The sequence below is a fragment of the Mesoplodon bidens genome (assembly GCF_964165515.1).
Source record: "Mesoplodon bidens genome assembly, chromosome: 6".
Lineage (NCBI taxonomy): Eukaryota > Metazoa > Chordata > Mammalia > Artiodactyla > Ziphiidae > Mesoplodon > Mesoplodon bidens.
The window spans coordinates 1,036,017-1,057,419 of NC_138162.1; the positions used below are offsets into that span (position 1 = coordinate 1,036,017).

The 21,403-nt window shown below is 63.7% G+C and overlaps 3 protein-coding genes across 6 annotated transcripts; 1 reads left to right on the forward strand and 2 right to left on the reverse strand.

Annotated features, from left to right (window-relative positions):
• Positions 1 to 560: 560 nt before the first annotated feature.
• Positions 561 to 3,283, forward strand: CLIC3 (chloride intracellular channel 3; the record flags this gene model as incomplete). Its single annotated transcript, XM_081237069.1, is given in 11 exon segments — positions 561 to 596; positions 1,053 to 1,224; positions 1,270 to 1,417; positions 1,419 to 1,475; positions 1,569 to 1,709; positions 1,814 to 1,920; positions 2,001 to 2,005; positions 2,009 to 2,098; positions 2,102 to 2,176; positions 2,245 to 2,326; positions 2,329 to 3,283. Coding segments are annotated over 11 exon segments (1,059 nt in total). The 3' UTR covers positions 2,475 to 3,283.
• A 138-nt stretch (positions 3,284 to 3,421) lies between these two features.
• On the reverse strand, positions 3,422 to 5,048 carry PAXX (PAXX non-homologous end joining factor). 4 transcript variants are annotated; one of them, XM_081236567.1, is made up of 7 exons: positions 4,807 to 5,046; positions 4,667 to 4,727; positions 4,376 to 4,425; positions 4,098 to 4,288; positions 3,951 to 4,022; positions 3,718 to 3,802; positions 3,422 to 3,614 (listed from the first exon to the last, which is right to left on the reverse strand). In XM_081236567.1, the coding sequence occupies exons 1-7, from the start codon at positions 4,929 to 4,931 to the stop codon at positions 3,596 to 3,598; spliced, it is 603 nt and encodes a 200-aa protein (XP_081092693.1). In that variant the 5' UTR covers positions 4,932 to 5,046; the 3' UTR covers positions 3,422 to 3,595. The 4 variants fall into 4 exon arrangements, with proteins under 4 accessions (XP_081092693.1, XP_081092692.1, XP_081092691.1 ...); XM_081236566.1 differs by having other exon boundaries at positions 3,422 to 3,618; positions 4,807 to 5,044; XM_081236565.1 differs by having other exon boundaries at positions 3,422 to 3,618; positions 3,951 to 4,288; positions 4,807 to 5,048.
• A 9,898-nt stretch (positions 5,049 to 14,946) lies between these two features.
• On the reverse strand, positions 14,947 to 18,370 carry PTGDS (prostaglandin D2 synthase). Its single transcript, XM_081236875.1, has 7 exons — positions 18,226 to 18,370; positions 17,180 to 17,319; positions 16,992 to 17,068; positions 16,331 to 16,447; positions 16,090 to 16,191; positions 15,448 to 15,473; positions 14,947 to 15,082 (listed from the first exon to the last, which is right to left on the reverse strand). The coding sequence occupies exons 1-6, from the start codon at positions 18,337 to 18,339 to the stop codon at positions 15,448 to 15,450; spliced, it is 576 nt and encodes a 191-aa protein (XP_081093001.1). The 5' UTR covers positions 18,340 to 18,370; the 3' UTR covers positions 14,947 to 15,082.
• Between the last annotated feature and the right edge of the window lie 3,033 nt (positions 18,371 to 21,403).

Below are 21,403 nucleotides of genomic sequence, written 5' to 3' on the forward strand. Positions count from 1 at the left end.
CCTGAGCCCGGCCCGTCCCCTTTGGGCACGTTTGGAATGTGGGCCCTGCCCTGGGGGGGGGGTCTATCTAACGGAGATCAGTAGGTGGGAAGGGGGCTTCCCTCCCAAGCGGTTTATCACTCCTGTAGTGCCCTGGTCGGCAGATGCGGAAACAGGCTGTGGCCGGGCTGTTCATCTCCTCCCGCTCCTCGGCTTTCTGGGCTGGGAACCCTCACAGGCGGTGGGGGTGTCCACTGCAGGGAGGGCTGTTGGGCTCACGGTGGGGGTGGTCCTGATCCAGAGCTGCCCCCTCCCAGGTCGGCACCCCTCTTTCCCCGACTGCCAGTGCACTGGCCTCCTCCACCACTCCACCCCCTGAGCCGTGGCGCCCCCGCTCCAGCTCCGAGCAGTTTTCCACGGTCACACCCTCACGCTGGCACTAAGCCCTGGCTGCCTGTGCGCCACCTAGGTGACTCCACAGGGTGGGCTCCCGGGCCTGGGAGGGTGGGGCGCTCAGGGAACCTTAAAGGGAGCTCCGCAGGTCCCCGCCCAGGCCCTGACGCCGCCCGAAGCTCCCCACCATGGCTGAGACCGCCAAGCTCCAGCTGTTTGTCAAGGTGCCGGGCTGGCCGGGCTGCGGGGACGTCTGAAGGGTGGGTCTCTGCGGCAGGGTCCACACCCCTTGCCCTGCGCTGGGCTCGGGCTGTCCTTTGGGGCAGCGAAGGGGGGAGCGCCAGTGAACCATTCCCAAAGGGCTTGGGGTGGCCTCACCCTGACTCCCAGCCTTGACTCCCCGGCACAGCCCAGCCCTCCTGAAGGAAAAGCCCCTGGGGGGCAGGGGGGATGTAGCAGGCAAGGAGCAGTGGCCGAAGCCCGGTGGAGGCTGGGCTCAATAAATCAGAAGAGGAGCTGTGCCAGGCAGCCCTCCGTGCCTAGATCTGCCGACCCCAGTGAGGGGCTGCTAGGGCCTGGCCTCCTCCCACCCTTGAAGCCCGGGGCAGCGAGGTACCCGGTGCAGCAAGGTGAATCACTCCGAAAACAGCTGACTTGTCCCACTCCACCCTTGTGACCAGCCTGCAGGGCCTGGTGCCCAGGGGCATGGCCTCAGCCCAGGCTCTGAAGATACGGGCCGAGGGACCAAGCTCCAGAGCCAGGCTCCCGCCTCTGCACCCCTCACCGCGGTGCCCTGGCCCAGCCTCCAGGCTCTCAGCAGCGCTGCAGCCCTCCCCGCCTCCCAGGGACCGAGTGAAGGGCCCTCGCGGCCGCTTGTCCAGGCCGTGCCCAACTGAGTTGGAGCCCTGGCCTTGCTCCAACCTCTTGGCAGTGGGAGGCCGCGGGGCTCCTGGGTGTGCTCCCTGCTCCGACGCCCCTCTTCTCCTCCCACCCGGGCGAGCGAGGACAGTGAGAGCGTGGGTCACCGCCCTTCTCGTCAGAGGCCCCACGATCCTGCTTCTCAAGGGCATGTCCTTCACACTCGCCCCCGCGGACCCCCGCAGGTGAGCCCCTGCCCCGGGAACCCGTCCTGGGAACCCCTCGCTGACTTTGGCCCTCCTCGGGCCAGCCGCTTGCCCCCTGCCTTGTGCCCACAGGTCCCCAGATGTGCTGAAGGACTTTGCCCCGGGCTCGAAGCTGCCCATCCTGCTCTATGACGGCGGCGCCAAAACGGACACGCTGCAGATTGAGGAGTTTCTGGAGGAGACGCTGGGCCCCCCGAGTGACGGCCGGGTGCGGTGGGAGGAGCAAGATGGGGCCCTCAGGCAGGACACCCCCAGGACAGAACCCGGGGCCCCGCAGGGGGCAGCAAGGGTCTGACCCCAAACCCCTCCACCCTCAGATTCCCCAGCCTAGCGTCCAGATACAGGGAGTCCACCGCGGCGGGCAATGACGTCTTTCACAGATTCTCAGCCTTCATCAAGAACCCGGTGCCCGCGCTGAACGATGGTGAGGAGGGTCCGGAGACGCGGCGAGGCTGGGGGGAGTGGCGCCCCCGGCCGGCTCCTCACCGCGCTCCCCGCCCCCAGCCCTGTAGCAGCATCTGCTGCGCGCCCTCGCCAAGCCGGACAGCTACCTGCGCGCGCCCCTGGAGCACGAGCTGGCGCGGGAGCCGCAGCTGCGCGAGTGACGCCGCCGCTGTGTGGACGGCGACCAGCTCACGCTGGCTGATTGCGGGCTGCTGCCCACGCTGCACGTCGTGAACGTGAGCGCCGGGCCGGGCGGGGCAAGGCGGACCCTCGAGGAGACCCCGACCGCGCCCCTCGCCCGTAGACGGTGTGCGCGCACTTCCGCCAGGCGCCCATCCCCGCTGAGCTGCGCTGCGTCCGCCTCTACCTGGACAACGCCCTGCAGGAGACGAGTTCAACTACACGTGTCGGGCTTCCCTGGTGGCGCAGTGGTTGAGAATCCGCCTACCAATGCAGGGGACACGGGTTCGAGCCCTGGTCTGGGAAGCTCCCACATGCCGCGGAGCAACTAAGCCCGTGCGCCACAACCACTGAGCCTGCGCGTCTGGAGCCTGTGCTCCGCAACGAGAGAGGCCGCGACGGTAAGAGGCCCGCGCACCGCGATGAAAAGTGGCCCCCGCTCGCCGCAACTAGCGAAAGCCCTCGCACAGAAATGAAGACCCAACACAGCCAAAAAAAAAAAAAAAGAGTAGCCCCCGCTCGCTGCAACTAGAGAAAGCCTGCGCGCAGCAAAGAAGACTCAACGCAGCCAAAGATAAATAAATAAATAAATTAAAAACAAAACTACACGTGTCCACACAGCGCCGAGATCCTGGCGGCCTAGCCCGCCGTGTGCCCCCACTAGCGTGCCCGCCTCCCCCGCCACCGGCCCGCTCGTCTGCAGCCCCAGTGAGCGGGTACGGACATCCGAGGACCAGAGGCCCCGCAATTTGTGCCACCCCCAAACTCCTACCGTGAGACGCTCAGCTCCAGATGATAGCCCAGTGGGCGGGGCGCGGTCCATCCCCCCACTCCTCAGGGATGGCGGGACTGGATTGGGCTCCCAAACCACTCAGGCCAGGGCGGGGTGGCAGGATGGCTGGGGAGGGTGGGGGGCAGAGCCCCGTGTGGGCAACTCGGGTCTCCGGGCCGGAGGACGGGCCCACATGCCTCAGCTCTGCCCCAGGTGGCAGGCAGGCCACCCCCATCTCCCTGGTCATCACGTGGGGTTTGCACAAGGGAGGCGTGTGCCCGGAGGGACAGGAGAAGAGTTCTAGCCTCTCAGAGCCCCAGCCCCAGCCCCAGCTCACACAACCTTCTTGGCTCCTGGGCTGGCCAGGCAGGGACAGCTGGGCGGGTCGGGAGAGCCGGGCAGCTCCACCATGGAGGGCAGAGCCGGATGCAGCCCCACGCCCACCCAGACCGTAGGCCTGGCAATCCCCGAGCCCCCTCTCCTGGAGCCAGCCCCCAGGAACCAGAGCCTGGCCGTGACCTCTGTGACCTCCGCCAGAGGAAGATGTTTATTTGATGGGGAAGGGGCTGGAGGAGCAGGCTTGTTCCTGCCTGGCAGCGGGATGGGCAGGTGCCAGTGGGAGGGTCCCAGGGGCTGCCCCTCCCCTGGCAAGCAGCCTCCCGACGGTCACACTTTTTGCTGCACCTTCAGGGGTCGTCGAAGTCTACACCACCAGCTGGTTTCTTGCTGGGAGAGAAGAGGGAATGACACCATGGGGGTGTGGAAGGGCGGGCAGGGTCCAGGGATGGATCCTGGGCACAAGAGGGAGGGGGAGGGGGTGGGCACCTCTTGAAGCCAGGGTTGATGAGAGACTCTCCCGGACACCGCCTCTTGACCCCAGGTCCAGGGCCACCTCTCTGAGGATCCGGGTCTGGGGAAAACAGGATGAGGGCGGGGGGCTCCTGAATCTAGCAGGGCCACAACCCCTTCTCCACACAGACAGATCCTCTCTCTGGAGCTTGAGGCTTGTTCTGGGGAAACCGAGTCACCCAACCCAAGTCACAGGTGACAGGCCTTACCCGGTAAGAAGAGCAGAGGGACCACCTGCCGGGAGCTCTTTCTGGGGCTGGCAGCTGTCTCCTCTGCAGCAGCTGCGGAGAAAGCAGGAATGGAGGCCCCAGCAGGGGGACCCCAGGGAGGGTGTGAGATGCCTACCCCCACCCTACCTGCCAGTCGCCGCTCCAAGCTGCACACGCGCTCTGCCAGGCCCAGTGTCACTGCCTGCAACCTGGAGGCTGCCTCTGGGCCCGGCACCTTGGAGAGGTCAAATTCCAGCGCAGAGGGCCCCCCCGAAAGGGTCAGGGATGCTCTGTCCTCCTGCAGGGTGAGAGTCACAGCTTGCTGCTGGCAGGCTGCCCTGGGAAAGGAGGCGGGCTGAGCGCTGTGACCAGACCCACTCGCCGCTCGCTCCCCATCCCTCCTGCCTCCCTGCTCAGGGGCTCACCTGAAGCGGGGGGTGATGTCTTCAGCCGCACTCAGGCCAAAACGGGCTTTCTACAGGGCACAGGGACTGGTCACCAGGTGCCTGACACCCTAGGACTACTGGGGACACCCCAAACCTGCCCGACCCAGAGCCACCCGGGGCCAATCTTAGGACGACAGCTACAGAGCCGTGGGAAGGGTGTCTTGACCCTTCCGGGGAATCCCAGGCCGCCCCCTTCGATCCCACGCGTGGTCCGCGCTGCAGGCGTGGGGTGCTGGAGGCTGCCGGCCGCCCAGGAGCCCTGTTACCCACGAAGGCCGCCAGGCTGTCCGGCGTGAAGCAGGTGCTCCAAAGCTCCGCGGCGTCCGTCACACTGCGGGGGAGGGGCTGTCAGGCAGGACCGCCCGCAGAGCCGCCCGCGCCCCTCGCAGCCCTGCGGACCCGCTACTCACTAGAGGTTGAAGCCGCCGCGTTCCCACGTCCCACTGCCCTCCCCCTCGCAGTAACACACGAAGCGCGGGGGTCCGGGGCCGGGCGGCAGCGTGCAGAGCGGCGGCGACAGCGGCGGCGGCACCATGGCACCTCGGCAGGCGGAGGGACCAGGCGGACCCAGGGCCGCCTCGGGACCTAGGACCGCCTCGAAACCTAGGGCCGCCTCGGGACCTAGGGCGCCTGCGCGGGCGGAAGGCTTCCGGAGCGGGGACGGGGCCCGTGCCAGTGGGCGGGCTGGAGGTGGGGGGCAGAGCCGAGCAGTGCCCAAGGGGCCTGCGCGGGGCGGGGCTTAGTCAAGGGACGGTGCCTGCACCCGTGGGGGCGGAGCTTCGTGCGTAGGGCGGGGCTCCCGGGCTGGGCTGGCGTGTCCTGAGCGTTGTTTTCCGGGACAAGGGCTGTGCAGCGCGGTCCGGGACTCGGGACCCCGCGCACACTTGGGGTTCTCTTTGAGCCTTACACCCTGCGCTGTCCCCGCTGAGTCCGGGGTTTCCCCCCTTCGCGCAAACAAACCCTGACTGGGCGCAGGCCGCGCCGGCCACTGCTCTGGCCTCAGACTGCTTTGACCCCCTCGCTGATCGCTGCGGCCTCCCCCTCGCACCCAGCTTCCTATTGTCAAGTGAAACAAGTCAAAATACAAAAGTGAATAAAGTACGGTAACCGGTGCAACAGGCTTCCGCCACTCGTTCATGCATTCCACAGTGTTTACCCAGCACCTCTTCTTTGCCTCGTGTTGTCCCAGGCCTTGGGCACACCTTGATCAAGAGACAAAGTCTCCGATTTCCTGGAGCTTGTGAGAGCTCATGGGATGGACAAACAAACAAACAAAACATGCAATCCTCAGGTCGTGCCAAGTGCCTGTGACCTGGAAGAAGAGAGGGATGGAGCATGCCAGGAAAGGGTACCAGGCAGAGGGGGCCGCCTCTGCAGAAGCCCCATGGTGGACACAGAGCAGTTCTTCTCAGGGCTTTGCAAGAAGGCCAGGGTGCCCGCGCCGCGGCGTAGGAGGGCGGCAGGTGGGTTTGTAGGCAGTGCTAATGTATTTCAAGTATGGCTGCAGCCAGGCCTGCCTCGTCGCCTACTTTCTACTATTCGACAGCCCTCAGCCCCCTTCCCACGAGGCTCCTGCCTCAGGACCTCTGCATTCGCTGTTGTCTCTGCCCGGCACTCCCTTTCCCCAGAGTCACTCACTCCCTTCAGGTCTTTACTCAAAAGCCACCTTCTCGGTGAGGCCTTCCCTATTGTTTTATATCCGGTTTCAGCACCCTGCCCCACACCTCATGTCCCCTCTCCTCTTTTATCTGTCTGTTTCCCAGCTTGTCACTCTATACGGTACATTCTGATTTACGTGTTGGGATAGCAGCCTCTAGGATGGCCCCAAGCAGGTGCCTCCTGCGTCCGCACCTCTGTGTTGCCCCCCTCTGAGTGTGGGCTGGGCCGAGCCAGCGGCTTGGACCAAGGCCTGGCCAGCACCCAGTGAGGGAGCTGAGACACAGACCCCTTCCCAGCTGAGCCTTCTGATGAGGACACAGCCCCAGCCGGCGGCTCGCCTGCAGTCCCACGAGGGACTTTGTGCCAGAGGGTCCAGAGCACCCAGGACCGGATTCCTGACCCTCAGACGCCGGGAGACAATACATGCTGTTGTTCTAAGCCACTGAGTGTTGGGGTAATCTGGTCTTCAGCAGTGGGTGACGAATACAGTGATTTATCCTGTTTATCGCCAATGTTCCCCACGAGGCCCACAAGGGCAGGACATTCTGTCTGTTTGATTTGCCACGGTATCCTCAGTGTCTAAACAGTGGCTGGCACATAGAGATATTCAATAAATATGTAAGGGAATGAATGCAGAGTGGGGAGCCTTTGGAGGGTTTAAGTGGGGGTGGGGTGGGGAGTGGCACTTCTGATTTATGTGTATAAAGCCCATGTTGAATGCCATGAGGTGAGGGGATGAAGGGCTGTGGGAGTGGAGGTCAGGGGGGCAGGGAGAATAGTAGAGGGCTGCTGAGTTCCTCAGGACGGAGCTGATGAAGGCTGTGCCAGGGGCTCAGAGTGGAGTTGGAGAGAGGTGCGGGGGAGGAGGGAAGGGATCAGGGATGACCCCTGCATTTAGAAAGAGTAGAAATGCCCTTCCCGGGACTTCCCCAGTGCTCAAGTGGTAAAGAATCCACCTTCCAATGCAGGGGATGCGGGTTCGATCCCTGGTTGGGGAACTAAGATCCCACATGCTGAGGGGCAACTAAGCCCATGCGCCACAACTAGAGAGAAAACCCGCATGCCACAGCTAGAGAGAAGCCCATGTGCTGCAAAGAAAGATCCGCGTGCTGCAACTAAGACCTGATGCAGCCAAAAAAAAAAAAAAAAAAAGAAGTGCCCTTTCGAAGATGATTGGGCTAAGGCAGGATTGGAGAGGACATGGGGGCCTCTCCTTTGTCTTAGGAGTTCTTGATATGGCTGTATGTCTGATGGAGATGAATGAAAGCTGTTGTGTACACAAGACTCTAGTCTAGAGGATCAGGCCCAGAGATGTGAGTGTGGAGTCACCAGCCCCTGGGACAGCCTTAAACATTAGTCCCTCCAGGCACAGTGCTCAGGCTCTAGGAAGTTCTTTCTAGGTAGAATGTGGTAGCCTGAATAATGACCTCTAAAGATATCAGGTCCTTAATCCCTGGACTTGTGAGTGTTATCTTGTATGTGTTGACCTAAAACGATAAAACAGCCAGTTATTTTGCCAGCAAAGTGGGTTTATTTGGGAACAGCAAAGAATCACAATTCAGCACACGCAATCTAGGGGAAACCACAGGCAAATATGAAGAACAAACGACAGGAAACTCTTTTATAGAGGAGAAAAGGGAATGGTGGGGGTGTTCTAAACTAAGAGTCCATTGGAAGAAACTGGGAGTTGGAAGTGTGGTGGCTTTTTCATTGGCTGAACTGTGCTGGTCTCTCATTGGCTGGGCTGTTGCTGGGTCGGAAGAAAAAATCTTCCTTCCTCCTGCTGGGTAGTAAGTAGTAACCTTCCTGTTGGTCTGCAACTGAGGCTGCACAGTAGGGGGTGAGGTCTCCCCCTTGTGGCCTCCTGACTCTATTTTAAATAAGGTTTCTGTTTATTAATCTTTACATGCTTTCTCTAAAAACATTGCTGATCAATGGTCAGGTTTTTTTTACAGATTCAGCAACTTTTGTCCCTTGATGCCAGGGAGGGCCTTTCCTGGGTGTGTCCTGTCCCATGTGGAAGGGAGAGTGCACATATTGGAAACCTACTGAGGTCACATTCACGTAACAAGGCGGGGTAGGAGAGAGATCTCTCAGGAATTTCCCATCTAAGGTTTGTGTCTTAGAACAGCGAAAACAGCAAGAGCACACTCAACACAGGAAGAATTAAACAAGCACTTTGGGAAGACACAGTTGATGAAAGAAATTTTCACATATTACGGTATGGGGAAGTTATTCTGGATTATACATACTTTGGCTTGAACTTTATGCTAATTAGAACAGTCTGTCTTATGGCCTGTCAAACATAAACTGTATATCTGCTTTAACCATTAAAAAATAAGGAGAAGGGCTTCCCTGGTGGCGCAGTGGTTGAGAGTCCACCTGCCGAAGCAGGGGACACGGGTTCGTGCCCCAGTCCGGGAAGATCCCACATGCCGTGGAGCTGCTGGGCCCGTGAGCCATGGCCTCTGAGCCTGTGTGTCCGGAGCCTGCGCTCTGCAACGGGAGAGGCCACAACAGTGAGAGGCCCACGTATGGAAGGAAAAATAAATAAATAAATAAATAAAAATAAGGAGGAAAAGGAGAAAAATGCATTACCTGATTGCTTAGAATGTCCACTTTGAATACAGGGATAAATGCTGCCTGCTGCTCCCTCCCCAGCAACACCAATGCCAATATTCCTTCGAAGATGAGATTCCCTTCCCAGACGCCAAGGTCATGCTGACCTGCTGTGTACCTGCTAATCTGTTTTGAAAACTTGAAGAAATGGACCCTTGTCGTGTTTGATGTTTGTTGTTCTGACAAGATATTAAACTGTGGTTCAGGCATCCAAATTGGAGCCGGGTGGCCATTGTGGATGTGGTTTCAGACAGTTCCTGCATCACTGGGAACTTGAATTTTCTAAACTGTATCAGACACAAGGTCATGACCAACTGTTCTCAAAATAGTATCTGCTAGTTGCTGCCACCAGCAGCCGTATGATCTCAAGATCCCTCCTGGTAACTGCATTTTGGAGCCCAAGAAATTCTTGCTTTATAAGCACCTTTCTCATTGCCAGCTCCAGTCCTAATTCTTGACAATTTATGTAACTTTGCAGTTTTTGCTTGTATAAGCCTCCCCCATTTTGTAGCCTGGGGAACACAGTTCAAGTGCTTCTTGAATCTGGGTCTCCTGCTCTGCAGTCCTCAGTTTAGCTCAAACAAAACTTGTCTCTTCCTCTCGTCAATGTAAATAATCAGTAACCAACCTCAGCTGATTAAGAGGGAGGGTTGGAAAGAAAGACACAGTTTAAGAAAAAAAAAAGGGGGGGGGGGTTTGGGAAGAGACCCCGTGGTTCCTCGGAGCCCCGTCTCTGGGGGTCAGGAGGGCGTTGGAAAGGCTGGTCCGCGGGCTGAAGGCACCGGAAGCACCTGGGTTTGGGACAATCTTTTTTCCAGTGACCCTGCTCTTTGCAGTCATAGTGGTGGGGTCAGAAGAAGGCCGATCGGGGGGACTTTGTTGGCCACCTAAGGACTTTGGCTTTTACTCTCAGTGAGATGGGACCCACTGGAGCAATTGTGAGCAGAGGAGGGTGCCAGCTGACAGATCTTAACACAAGCTGCCCTGGGCTTCCGGGTGGAGAACTGGCTGAAGTCTGCCCCCGTGTGGCCGGAGCAGGGCATGCAGGACTGGGCTGATCCGCAGCTGCCAGGGGCATGACCCTTCCTGGGTCCAGAGGGGCCCTGGGGGGCTGCACCCCAATGGGCCGTGCAGGGAAAACTGCATCTCCTCACTCCAGATCCTTCCCAGGGGACATGGGAGGGACGAGTTAGTGGGGAAGGAAGGGGCCAAGAGCCTGCTGGAGAGTCTTCCCCCCACCCCGCCCCGCCTTAGATCCCTGCTCTTGGGCAATTTCCACCACGTCTTCTCTTGTTCCACGTGGAAGCTGAATGACAACCGATAGATCAGTTGATCAATAGATCAACTGGGAATTCCCTGGCGGTCCAGTGGTTAGGACTCGGCACTTGCACTGCCGGGGGCCCCCGCTTTGATACCTGGTTGGGGAAGAGAGATCCCACAAGCCACACGGCGCTGCCAAGGGCAGAAAAAAAAAAGCAAGTTGACTGGATGAATGGTTCATCACCAGTTTCTCTCTGCGGATGCCTCTGCTGGTTGGCAGGTGGCATCTTGGGTGGGAGGTGCTGGACCTCTGGGCCTTCCCACCTGCTACCACATAGTGGGACTGGTGTCAGGCTCGGGGGAGGGGGGAGACCCTGCCCTTGTAGTGTCTACAGAGGGCCAGAGGCTGGCAGGTGGGCCAGGCGGCAGGGGCGGCGGCAGGGCCTCCAGGTGTTGGGTGCAGGTGTGGAGGGGCTGTCTGCGGTCCCTGGGATGCGGGGCTCTTTATCCCGGTGACCTCGCCGTCTGCTAGGACAGGGCTGTGTTTCTAAGGAAAGCTGTCTAACCAACTGAAGAGCAGAAATGATAGTATAACAAACCATCACCCAGATGGAACCATGATCAACATTTTGACGTATTTACATCTGGTATGATTTTTTTCTGAACTAGTTACGTGAGATATTATGCCATTTTACCCTCAAATTCTTCAGGACCAGTTCTTGAAGGACTGCGCTATTTCCCTCATAAACACAACGGCAGGACAGAGCTCTGCCTGGCGGGGGGAGGTCAAGGGAGAAGGGGTGCTGGAAGGCCGCCTGGGGTGGGAAGCGGCGCAGACCCCCCTCGGGCTGCGGTTTGGGAGGACCCCAAGGCCTTTGGAGCCCAGGCGCGCGCTGGGTGTGGGTCGGGCACGGCTCTGTCGGGCAACTGCACGCAGGTCTGTGCCGCGGAGCGAGGGCAGCACCCCTGGCCTGGCGCCCGGGGTCAGCGGGGGTCCCAGGGGAGCCACTGTGATGCCCTGTCCGACCGATGGAGGATCCTACCACCCGTGGGGCTAAGCCTCGGCCCCTCCCAGGCCTAACGCCTGCCTGGGTGGCCGGGCAGCGTTGTCCTGGCGAGGGGTTCCGCTCCAGTCCCTCTGGGTCCCCGGAACCGGCCATGGAGGGGCCGCCCTGTGGGGTTGGAGCCTGAGCCCCGCACTGTCCCTCTCCAGGCGGGTCCCAGGCCTCAGGGGGACCCAGAGCGCCCCTGCCCCGGTCCACACGGCTCCTTTGCCCCATCCCCCTATTCCTGACCCCACCCAAGAAAAGCACAGCGCTGGCTTTTCGAGACAGTTTATGGTGCTGGGGCCTGGGGGTGGAGGGAGGCTGCCGCTCTGAACCCTCCTGAGGAGGGCTGGGTACCCGGAGCCCCGGCATCACGTCCCTCTGCTCCAACCCCTCGGCTGGGTCCCTCACTGCACACCAACGGGGCAGCATTTGTGGGGGGGGGGCAGGCTCCTCTCACCTCCTCCCGCCCTCCCTGGGCCCGTGCCCCGGGGCCCCACTCTGTCCCTCCCCGCCGCTGCCCCAGGACGGAGGACCCCCAGAGTGCAGCCCTCTGGCCGGGAGGGGCCTCCCTGGGTCAGCAGGGCGCTGGGTCCGGGCCAGCCCCATGCACTCACCTAGGCGAGGGCGCCGGCACACTGGTCTGTGGAAGAGAGCAGGGCCCGAGGAAACACCCAGTGCCCCCTCCCCGGCCGGAGGCTCCACACCCTCCCCGGAGTAGCCAAGCCTCCTGGCCTGTGACCCCCTCCTGAGGGGCACCGGCAAGGGCACCGCCCACCCTCCCGTGGTCCTCCTGTTCTGGGTCCGGGGCCAGTGGAGTGAGGCTTGGGACCTGGCTCCCCCCGACCCCCCCGTCAGGGTCTAGGGTCTTTCAGCTCCTGCAGCCCTGAGCCGGAGTGGGGACAGTGCTCACCTGACATGGGCAGCAGGGCGCCCTGGCTGGGGTTCAAGCCCACTTGGGGTGCCAGGTGCTGCATCTTTTGGGCATCTTCAGGAAATAGCTCTGGGGCCCGGGCTGAGAGCAGGGAGGGCCGGTGAGCGGAGGGGCAGGGCTGGGAGGTGGGGGGGGGGAGTGGGGAGCAAGGGGTGGGGAGGGACCCCAAGGAGACACTGGGAGATGGTGGTTCCACCTGCCACCAAGTCAGAGCTTGCTGCGAAGGGCACGTGGGCACTACAGACCAAACTGCACCTGGCCCCCAGAGAAGGCCGTGATGGGCTGAGGGGCGCGTCAGGAGTGCTGCCCCTCAAGCTGGGTCACCCTCCACCCATCACCCACTGTAGAGCTGCAGCCAGACGTTCCTAACATCCCCCTTCTGCGTCTCGGAGTACAACACGGCGAAGTGTTTGTAGTTGGTGAAAGCCACCCAGATGTTGGTCTGGGCCGTGGCTGGGCCGTGGCTGGGGAAGCGAGAGCCTGCTGAGCTGGGCGCCGGCGCAGGACGCCCCGTCCCCTCTGCACGGCCCTGGCCGAGCCAGACCTGCCGCTGCCCACCCTCTGTCTCCCTCCCGGCACTGCCCTCCTCAGCTGCACTGCTGAACTGCCCGTCCACAGCAGCCTTGGGGAAGGTCGCGTCCATCTTCTGGCACCCGCCAGCAGCCCCTGCCAGGCCGCTGTGGCCCCGCTGGGCCCCCTGAGGGGGAGGGTCCGGGCCAGCCCCCAGCCCCTGAGGACGCTGCCCGACCATGACACAAACGGCTGCCACTTAGGTGCTGCTGACGGCCACGCATGGGCCGTGGTGTCCACCTGTCCCCGCCTTCACATCGATGCTTAATCACACAGGTGCTTTATAATTCACTTGCAGGTCAGGAGACACCCTGGGGGGCAAGGGGACACAGCCAGGGGTTGCGGGGTCTGTGGGGCCTTCCGGTCTCCCCTCCAGACACACACACACGCTCACACGCACGCACACACGCACGCACGCACGCACGCACGCACACGCACACGCGCACAAGGACGCTGCTCCTCCACGCCCAGGCCTCAGTTAGGCCCCTCTGGGGATCAGGCGAGCTGCAGCTGCTGCTTTAACAGCCCTGGCAGCCTGGCGCAGGACCAGGGTCGGGCCTGGCTCTGGCTCCCTGACGGGTCAGGGACACCTCTGGCTCCTCCTGGCTCACATCTGACCTCACGCTGGCCGGGACTACAGCCAGTCCAAGGTGGGGCTCCTGGGATCCCTTACACGGGGTACCCAAACTTGAGGCCCAGGTCACTGTTGGCCAAGGGGGTCACCAAGACCACGGGCATCTTCATGCTGTCCTTGGAGTCCAGGAAGCCCTGGTCACCTGACACCGCCCCAACCGTGTACCAGATACCCTGGAACTGCAGGGAGGGGACAGGGAGAGCTGGGGGGCAGCCCCTATGCCACAGCCTCCCTGACCTGGAATCGGGGGGTGGGGGCAGCTGCCACTCATCTGGTCTGAGGCCTTGGGGTTGGCAGTGAGCACAACCCAGAGGCGGGGCTGAGGGGCCTGCTGTCCTCCACAGCACACCCACCCCAAGCTGGACGAGCAGACGGACGCGAGCTCTGTTCCCTGTCCCCAGACTTGAGCTAAGCTTGGGCCAGAGAGGGTATGGGCAGGGCTGGGCTGGGCTACCCCAGCCCTCTGGCCTCTCTGGGTAGAACGCAGCCAGAAAGAGGCTGTCTGTGAGGAACAGGTCTGGCCTAGGGAAGTCTGGACACACCTGGCTGGTGTCAAAGTTGGCCTGGGTGGGGACCTGGGCCCGGCCTGGGGATGCCGCGAGCAGCGCGAGGGTCCGGCCAATCAGCAGCATCTGCAGCGTGGTGGGGTGTCTCTCGTCGACTGCACGGGCTCAGGGACAGGGGAGGAGAGTTGAGGTGGCCTCTCCCACTGAGCCTTTAGGCCCCCAAGACACCCTGGGGCGCTGGCATGCTGGGACAGAGCCTGCTGTGATGGGCTCACGATCGGGGTGCACCCTGAAGCACCTTGGCCCAGTGGCCTCCGGCCAACCTGGCCAGCCCAGGTGTTTCCTCCTGGGGAGGGGCCGTATGCCCCGAAGCAAGGGGAGGCAAAGGCCCGGCAGGCCCTCTGGGACGTGGCCCCCAGTCCTTGGCCGAGGCACAGCCTCAGGCCCCCTCCTCCAGGAAGCGTCCCAGAAGTTCACCCTCACCTCTGAGCCTCACAACCCTTGGTGCCTGGGCAGGGCCTGGCTGAGGTCTGCCTGGGTGGGGCCTGGTGGGCAGGCTGCAGTGGGCACTGCACATTGTGAGCCAGGAGGGCCCAGGACAGGGGCCTGAGAATGGCCACGCCGGCCGGGAATCCGGGGGCTAGCAGAAGGTGAGGGACTGTGGGGAGGGGAGACCATGCTCCGGGGCTCTGGCTCAGCTTTGGTGCCAGAGGCCTGGCGAACGGGCAGGGCCGTGCCCTTGAGGCTCAGGCCAGAGGCCAGGGGACTGGGGGCTCTCAGGTAGCCATGGGAGATGGGAGGGTGGCCTGTCTCCAGCCCACTCAGTCAGTCTGTCTCAGTCCAGGGGGGCACGGACACTCCGGCCACCTTCCTCTTTGTCCCCACAAAGCCGTATCTCTGCCCAGCCTGAGTGCACTAATCCCACGCCTTCAAAAACTGCCCTGGGCCTCGGGCCTCTCCTGGATGGGGGGCAGGGGCAGGCTGTGGGCACCTGACCAGAACCGGCTCAGCTGCCGCTGGGCCTTGAGGGGCTGTGGTGAGATCAGGGCCCCGAGTGGAGTGGGTGAGGGACGCGTCGGCGCTTCCCCTGAGCTGTCCTGGCTTCTGACACAGCCGTGTCTTCCACTCCACCACGAGCAAGGCTAGCGGGCCCTTGCTCACCCCTTGGGGGTGTCATGTAGAGCCAGCCTCCAAAATTTTACAGAGGGGGAAGGGAGACCCAAGAGGGCGGCGGTCAGGTCCCCAGGGGCCTGCCAAAGCCAGGCCCAGGTGGGCAATGACTGCAGGACAGACAGACAGAGGCCAGGCTGCTGACTTGCTTCCGGAGTTTATTCTCAGAGCTGGGATAAAGCCCGAGGGGGCAGGGCCAGTGGCGCAGGAACCGGGGCTGGGGTCTTGGGGGTGTTGAAGGAAAAGGCAAGCAGGGCAGCATGGCCAGGTCCTGAGGGCTGGGGTCACCTGCCAAGAGAGCAGGACCTGTCGGTGTGACAGGCAACACCGCACTCCCGGTCCCAGGCCCCCAGGCCCCTCCGGCTGCAGGCCACAGGGGAATGGCCGCCCCAGGGCCCCACCCCCTGATGGGGGCCTCCCCGCCCTGCCCTCCCCTCCCCTCCCGGTTCCTGTCCCAGCCGCCAGCCCCTCCTACCCCAGCGACCTCGCGGAACCCCGGTGGAGCCCCCTCCTCCTCGGAGCAGCCCCGTGGGCCTGGACCAGCCTTGCATGGTGGGCGGGGCTGTGGTGAGCGTGCACCGAGTGACCAAGTGAGTGAAGGAACGTATGGGTGGGCACTGCTGGGTGAAGGCAGCCCCCAGCTCCCCACTCACCTACGTGTGCTCCTCCATGCACTTGTCTGCCAAGAAAAGCCCGGGACGGCGGTCAGTGCCCCAGGCCGGGCCACCTCCCCTGCCCCACCTGTCGCTAACCCCTGCAGCCCTGGAGAGCGTCTTGGTTGACCCTCAAACTGCTGATGGCATCACACCCACCCCCACCCTGCTCCTCCAAACAAAGAGGGGGTCCCGTCTCTCCCTGGGTCCAGAGCAGGCTGCCTGCCCCAGGGAGGCTGTGGGTGCTGAGACTTTGGGGAGCCCGTGCTGAGCCCCAGTGCGCTTGTCCCTGTGTCCCCATGGGCACACCCACCCCGCGGGTTTTATTTCTAGGGCTTGCCACACACCAGGCTGGGGACCTATGTATCCTGGGGGCCGACCCGGGGCCTGGCACACAGTGGGTGCATGGTGAACCCGGGGAGGGGGTGTTTCCTGGAGGAGTACCTTCTTGTGCCCGGCCCAGGGGCTGCAGGCCAAGGTCATGGTGTTGAGGACAGACCACCCACACTCTGGAGGCTGTGTACTGGTCAGTGGGCAGTCGGCCGGATGAAACCCAGGCCTCAGCCACCCCCGAATCAGGAGACTGTGTGTCTGCCTCTAATCTGACCTTAATCCCCTCCCGTCAGATTAGCAGCCCCTCACCAGTCTGTGGCAGGAAGACAATGCCATCCTCTGTGAAGCCCTGGGCCTTGGCGAAGGTGGCGAATTTCTCCTTGATCTCAGCTTTGGGGGCCTGGGTGCGGCCTGGGGCAGAAGGAGAAGCCGCTGGCCTCCATCTGGGAGACCCCTGCTCGGCCCCCACCCCCGAGGCTTGGGGAGTCCCCGAGCTGCCCCGTGGGTCAGGCCTCAGGCTGGGCGGTGGGAGCTGGCGTGGGGCACATACTGTAGAGCGTGGCCATGCAGAAGTCCTGGCCCGGGCCTCGGAAGCTCTCGGTGTAGAGCAGGGCGTAGGCCTCGTAGTCGGTCTCCACCACCGACACCTCGTGGTTGCTGCTCCAGTCTGGGAGCCCAGGAGACAACCCTGGTTGGTCGGGGACCCTTGGGGAGGGGCGCCCTCTGTGGGCTGGCGTGGGAGGGGGCCCTGGATGCTCCACCCTCTGTCTAGCTGCCTTCCCTGCCCCTCCCCAGCCCCCTGCTTCCTGTCAGCACAGCCCTCACACAGTCCAGAGTCCCCAAACCAGAAGTCCTGGGGGCCCAGCAAACACACAGGCTCAGAAAATCGGGAGTTCATGGGACAGCCACAAACTCTGCAGCCAAACTCCTCTCGGGAGGAGGAGAGATTCGCAGTGGGGAGGTCGTTCCCGGGAAGGGAGTGAGGAGGGCCAAGGTCCCGGGGCGGAGAGCTGCGGAGGGTGTGGGGGAAGCCGCGGGGGCATCAGGAGACAGCTGGGGAGATTCCATCCCGGGGCAGATCCAGGCCGACCCTGGCAGAGCAGCCGTCACCCCCCCCACCATATAGTGCTGGGCAGGGGGTCACCCAGAGTCCCCGACCAGCAGGTGTCACTCCTGAGTTGACCCTGGGTCTGGCGAGGGGCCCCACTCACGGGGACTGGTATAGCTGTAGCAGCCTGGGGGGCCTGCAGGACGCAGCAGCAGAGTCCGGGTCTCACACTGGTCTTTCCTGTGGGTAGGTCACCCTCGGGTCAGGGGTCAGGCGGGGGTGGGGGCTGTCCCTAGACCGCGACCATGGGCAGGGAGCTCTCGGCCCCAGTAAGCCCGCCCCGCCGCCCACCTGAGGAAGGTAGACGTGAGATTGAGGCCACCGTCCGCCGCGGGGGCCACCACCGACTTGCACATGGACAGCACCTTCTTCTTCTCCAGGAACCAGCTCGAGTTGGAGGCGAGGCCCGAGGTGAACCAGAGCCCCAGGAACTGCGGCGAACGGCCCCCACCCTGGTCAGCCGGGACCCTCCCGGACGCGTCATGGTGGGCGCCCCCTCCTCCTCCCCCTCCCCCTCCCCTCCCCTCCCCTCCCCTCCCCTCCCCTCCCCCTCCCCTCCCCCTCCCCTCCCCCCTCCCCTCCCCCTCCCCTCCCCCTCCCCTCCCCTCCCCTCCCCCCTCCCCTCCCTTCCCCTCCCCTCCCCCTCCCCTCCCCTCCAGCCTGGCCCCGCCCCCTCCGCTGGGTCCGGCCTTGCCTGGCCGAGGAGCTGGCACCAGAGGGCGCTGGGGCCTTCCCTGGAGGGGTCTGAGCAGGGCGCGGGGCTGGGAGACCCACTCTGACTGTTCCCGCAGCCCCCTGAGGGGGAGCGCGCCGCCGGCTGTGTGTGTGTGTGTGTGTGTGTGTGGCTGTGTGTGGCTGTGTGTGTGCGTGCGCGTGCGCGCGCGGGGAGTGGAAGGGAGGGTGGCGAATGCGCGCGCTCGGTTGCTGTGGCCATCCCCTGGCGCCGCCCTGTGCAGCATCCCCATCTTCGCTCTCGCGCACGGAGGTGTGTCCTAGGACCCAGGTGTGGAAGGTGTGCCTGTTTTCCCTGGGCATCGTGAGCTCGTTGGGCTAAAGATGTTGGGTCAGGGATGACGGGCACGCAGGTGATCCGCATGTCTGCATGTGCCGTGTGGGCGCTCGCGGACACAGGTTCTTCCCTGCCAGTCGGGGGTAATGTACCCAGATCTTGGTTGGCGAATTGCCCGGGAAGGCCTCTCATGGTCAGCCTCCTCCTGCCGGTCCAGCCCTCCTTCCCTTCAGCACCCCCTTCCCAGGGAGAAAGTTGGGCCCCAGGGAGCACCCTGCTCCCTACACGGCCCTGCCCCGCCCTGGGGACCAGGCAAGGAGCCCCTCACCTTGTCCTCTTGGAAGTCGGGCTGCAGGGCGGCCTGGGCCTGGGTTGGAATCGGCAGGACCCCCAGGATCCCCAGCAGGGCCAGCCCTGTCCACAGCATGTTCAGAGCGGCCATTCTCCCAGAGCCGAGCAGGCAGTGCAGGCAGAGAGGCGGGCAGGAGGCGCGGAGGCCACCGGGGAGACCCCTATTTATGGGCCTGGCTTGGCCTCCACCCAGGGCACAAGGACAGCCCACTGGAGGCTCGTGATGCTGGGGGCAGGACAGGGCAGCTGAGCCCAGCGGCAGCTGAGCCCCCCACAGGGCTGCTTATGTAAGAGGCACTGACTACGACAGGCCTGGGCGCTGCCCCAGCAGGGTGAGCGGGGGTGGGCAGTCAGAGGCCCCTGCGTGGCTGGTCCTTTTTCCAGTCCCAGAAAGACCCGCCGCAGCAGCCTGGATGGGGGCAGGGGGCAAGAGCCTCGGTGCTGCCCTGCCTCTGGGGCCTCTGGTCACTTCCCACCGGGGACTGGGAACCCCCCCGCCGCCCCTGAAGCCCTACCACTGTTCTGTCTCCAAGCCTGGTGACGCTGGGAGGGGAAGCGAGGCCCCGTTTGCACTCTATGAGTTTGATCCTGAAAGGCCCAGCAGGCCCGGGGGCGACGGGAAACTTGGGCCAAGATAAAGAAGCCAAATCTGCCTCCGAAGCAGAGACCGAGGGCCAGGTGCGCTGGGCACAGCTTCCCCCAATGGCCAGCTGTCGGGGCTCTGGCTGAGGGCCCCCTGGGCACCTCTTTCAGCCCAGGGCCCCTCTGGCCTTGGGTGTAGGCCCATCCCCCGCACTGCGCATCCCCGCCTGCACCAGTCCCGCCCACCCTGTGGAGCTCAGCCAGTCCTGTTACCTGGGGTGCTGAGGCTGGTACCTCCCCCAGTGGCAGTGGATGAGAGCGTACCTGCCCACCTTACAGAGAGGGCCGCCTCCCTTCAGAGGCCTCTCTGGGTTGATGGGGTCCCGGGCCCTGTTCAAATCTGGCAAGTGTCACCTGTCCCCCTGGTCCTGTCCAAGGCCACGCCAGGCCAGCCGGGGCCTCAGCACAGGACTGAGTGGGGTCAACGTCTCTGAGCAACGGTGAGTGGGGTGGGTGCGAGTATCTGGGGTACGGGTTGGGAGGGATGAAGCTGGGGAAGGAGGTCCCGTGTGTGGTGCAGACACAGAGGGGACGCAGCTGTGGCCAGTGAGGGGACAGGGGCTGGTCATCCCCAGACACAGGCCCAGCTCCCTGCAGGGTGCAGGCTCCTGTCCCAGCGCCTGGCACCTTCCGCCCGGGAGCTGGATTCTTGGCAGCCCTGGCCTCGGGCTTTGGAATGGCCCCAAGGCTGGCCGGAAATAATCCAGGGGGAGGTGTGGGTCAGGTCAACTGCCTGAATGGGACCAGCATGGGCCCTGCCACCCACCTAGTGGGGGCAGGAGGGTGGGCGTTAGGCCCACGGGGGTCCTGGTGAGGTCAGGGTGCCTGCACCTCAGCCCTGGCTGGACCCCTCGCTGGGGCTGTGAGGCCGGCGTGTACCGCCCTTTGTCGCCCCTCCCCAGTGGCCCAGGGGTCTGGGAGCACAGACTCGGGTTTCCTGGAGTGGGGGCACCAGGGAGCTCCATCAGCAGGGCTGCCTGGGGGATCCGCTGGGTGGGCAGTGCCGTGCAGAGGGTCTCCTGCTTTCTCACTGGTGCTGGGGCTGTGGGAGCCTTTGGGGTACCAGGAAGAGGCCAACATGAAGGGGTGGGGCAGAGAGAGCTAGGAGGCACCTGTGGGGGGGGTAGTGTGATGGGGGATGGGGGGGAGGTAAGGAGGGCAACGGTGCAGGGCAGGGGGCGGAGGCGGGCCTGAGACCCCCGCCCCTCTGGCTTGGCCTCCCGTCAGCTCCCTCCCCTCAGGCACTGTTCATGCTCTAGGCTGTGCGGGGACAGTCCCTCAGAGCAGGCAGGAGTGGGGACGGCTGCCTGGACCTTGCACTGCCCCTGGGCTGCCCTGGGAACCCCTTTGCAGCGATGGGGCCTTCCGTGGGCAGGGCTGGGCTGAGGCTGGGGCCCTGGACTCCTCCCTCCCTCCCGGGCTCTCCCTCAGGTGCCCCTGCAGCCCCTTACCCAGTCCTCCTGGAACTCGGGCTCCAGGGGACCCTGAGCAGACTGGGGTTGAGTGGGGGCTTGGGCCTGGCCCAGCTGCAGAGGATCCAGGGCACGATTTCAGGGCCCAGGAAGTGGGTGCCTGGGCAGCTGCTGGGCCCGGCAGGTGGAGGAGGGGTCCCCCTGAGAGGCCTATTGATGGGGACACCTGGCATCAGCCCCCCAAGGGCCGATGATTCACCTTTTGCCAGGTCCAGGTAGGGATGGGCCATTGCTGGCATCTCCTGCAAGATTTCTGCCCCTTTCTTCCCTTCCCCTGGGGCTGTGCAGGACGTAGGCTGGGGACGGGAGCAAGAGGGGGCATCCCACAGGCACCAGGAACCCCTCTGTGCCCTCTGCACCCCTCCGCTCTGCTCTGAGCTTGGCCCTGCGTGTGGTCAGCAGTGCCGGCTGGGCCATCTCTGCCCTCCAGGTGGTGGGTATGTGCTGGACATGGGGGTGGTGAGGCTCCTCCTGGCACCCACTGAGCGCTGAGTTGCCCAGTCCTGGCAGACCAGGCGCTGCTCCCTGGGTCTCAGGGGGACAGGCAGATGGGGGGTCTGAGAGGACCTGTTCCTGACCCGGGAGGGCAGGGTGCCTGCCCTGAGCCCGGGAGCCAGACCCTGGCCTCTCAGGAGCCTACTCCCAGCCCTGGCACCAGGAGAGACCCCCGGGAGGCTGACCTGGGGTCCCCGCCTTAGGTTCCTCCCTGTCTCTGGACCCATCGCAGAAGCTGGCAGCTCTGGATGTGGCTGGGCTCAGGCCTTCCGTGGGCCTGGTGGGCACGTGAGCTGCAGACATGGCTGCTCAGCAGTCAGAGGAGCTGAGGTTGCAGTTTCCCTGGAGCCCAAGGCCCAGGCATGAGGGGGGATGGGCCTCTGCCCGGGAGGGAAGCTGCTGGGCTACAAGGACACCGGGAGTTGGCCTGGACCTTGAGAGGTCACTGATGCCATCCCCCTGCTTCTGGCCCAGCAGGTCAGAGACAAGCCTGGGCCCAGGCCTAGGCTTGATCTCCTTGGGGGGCAGTGACAGGTCCCAGTCCCC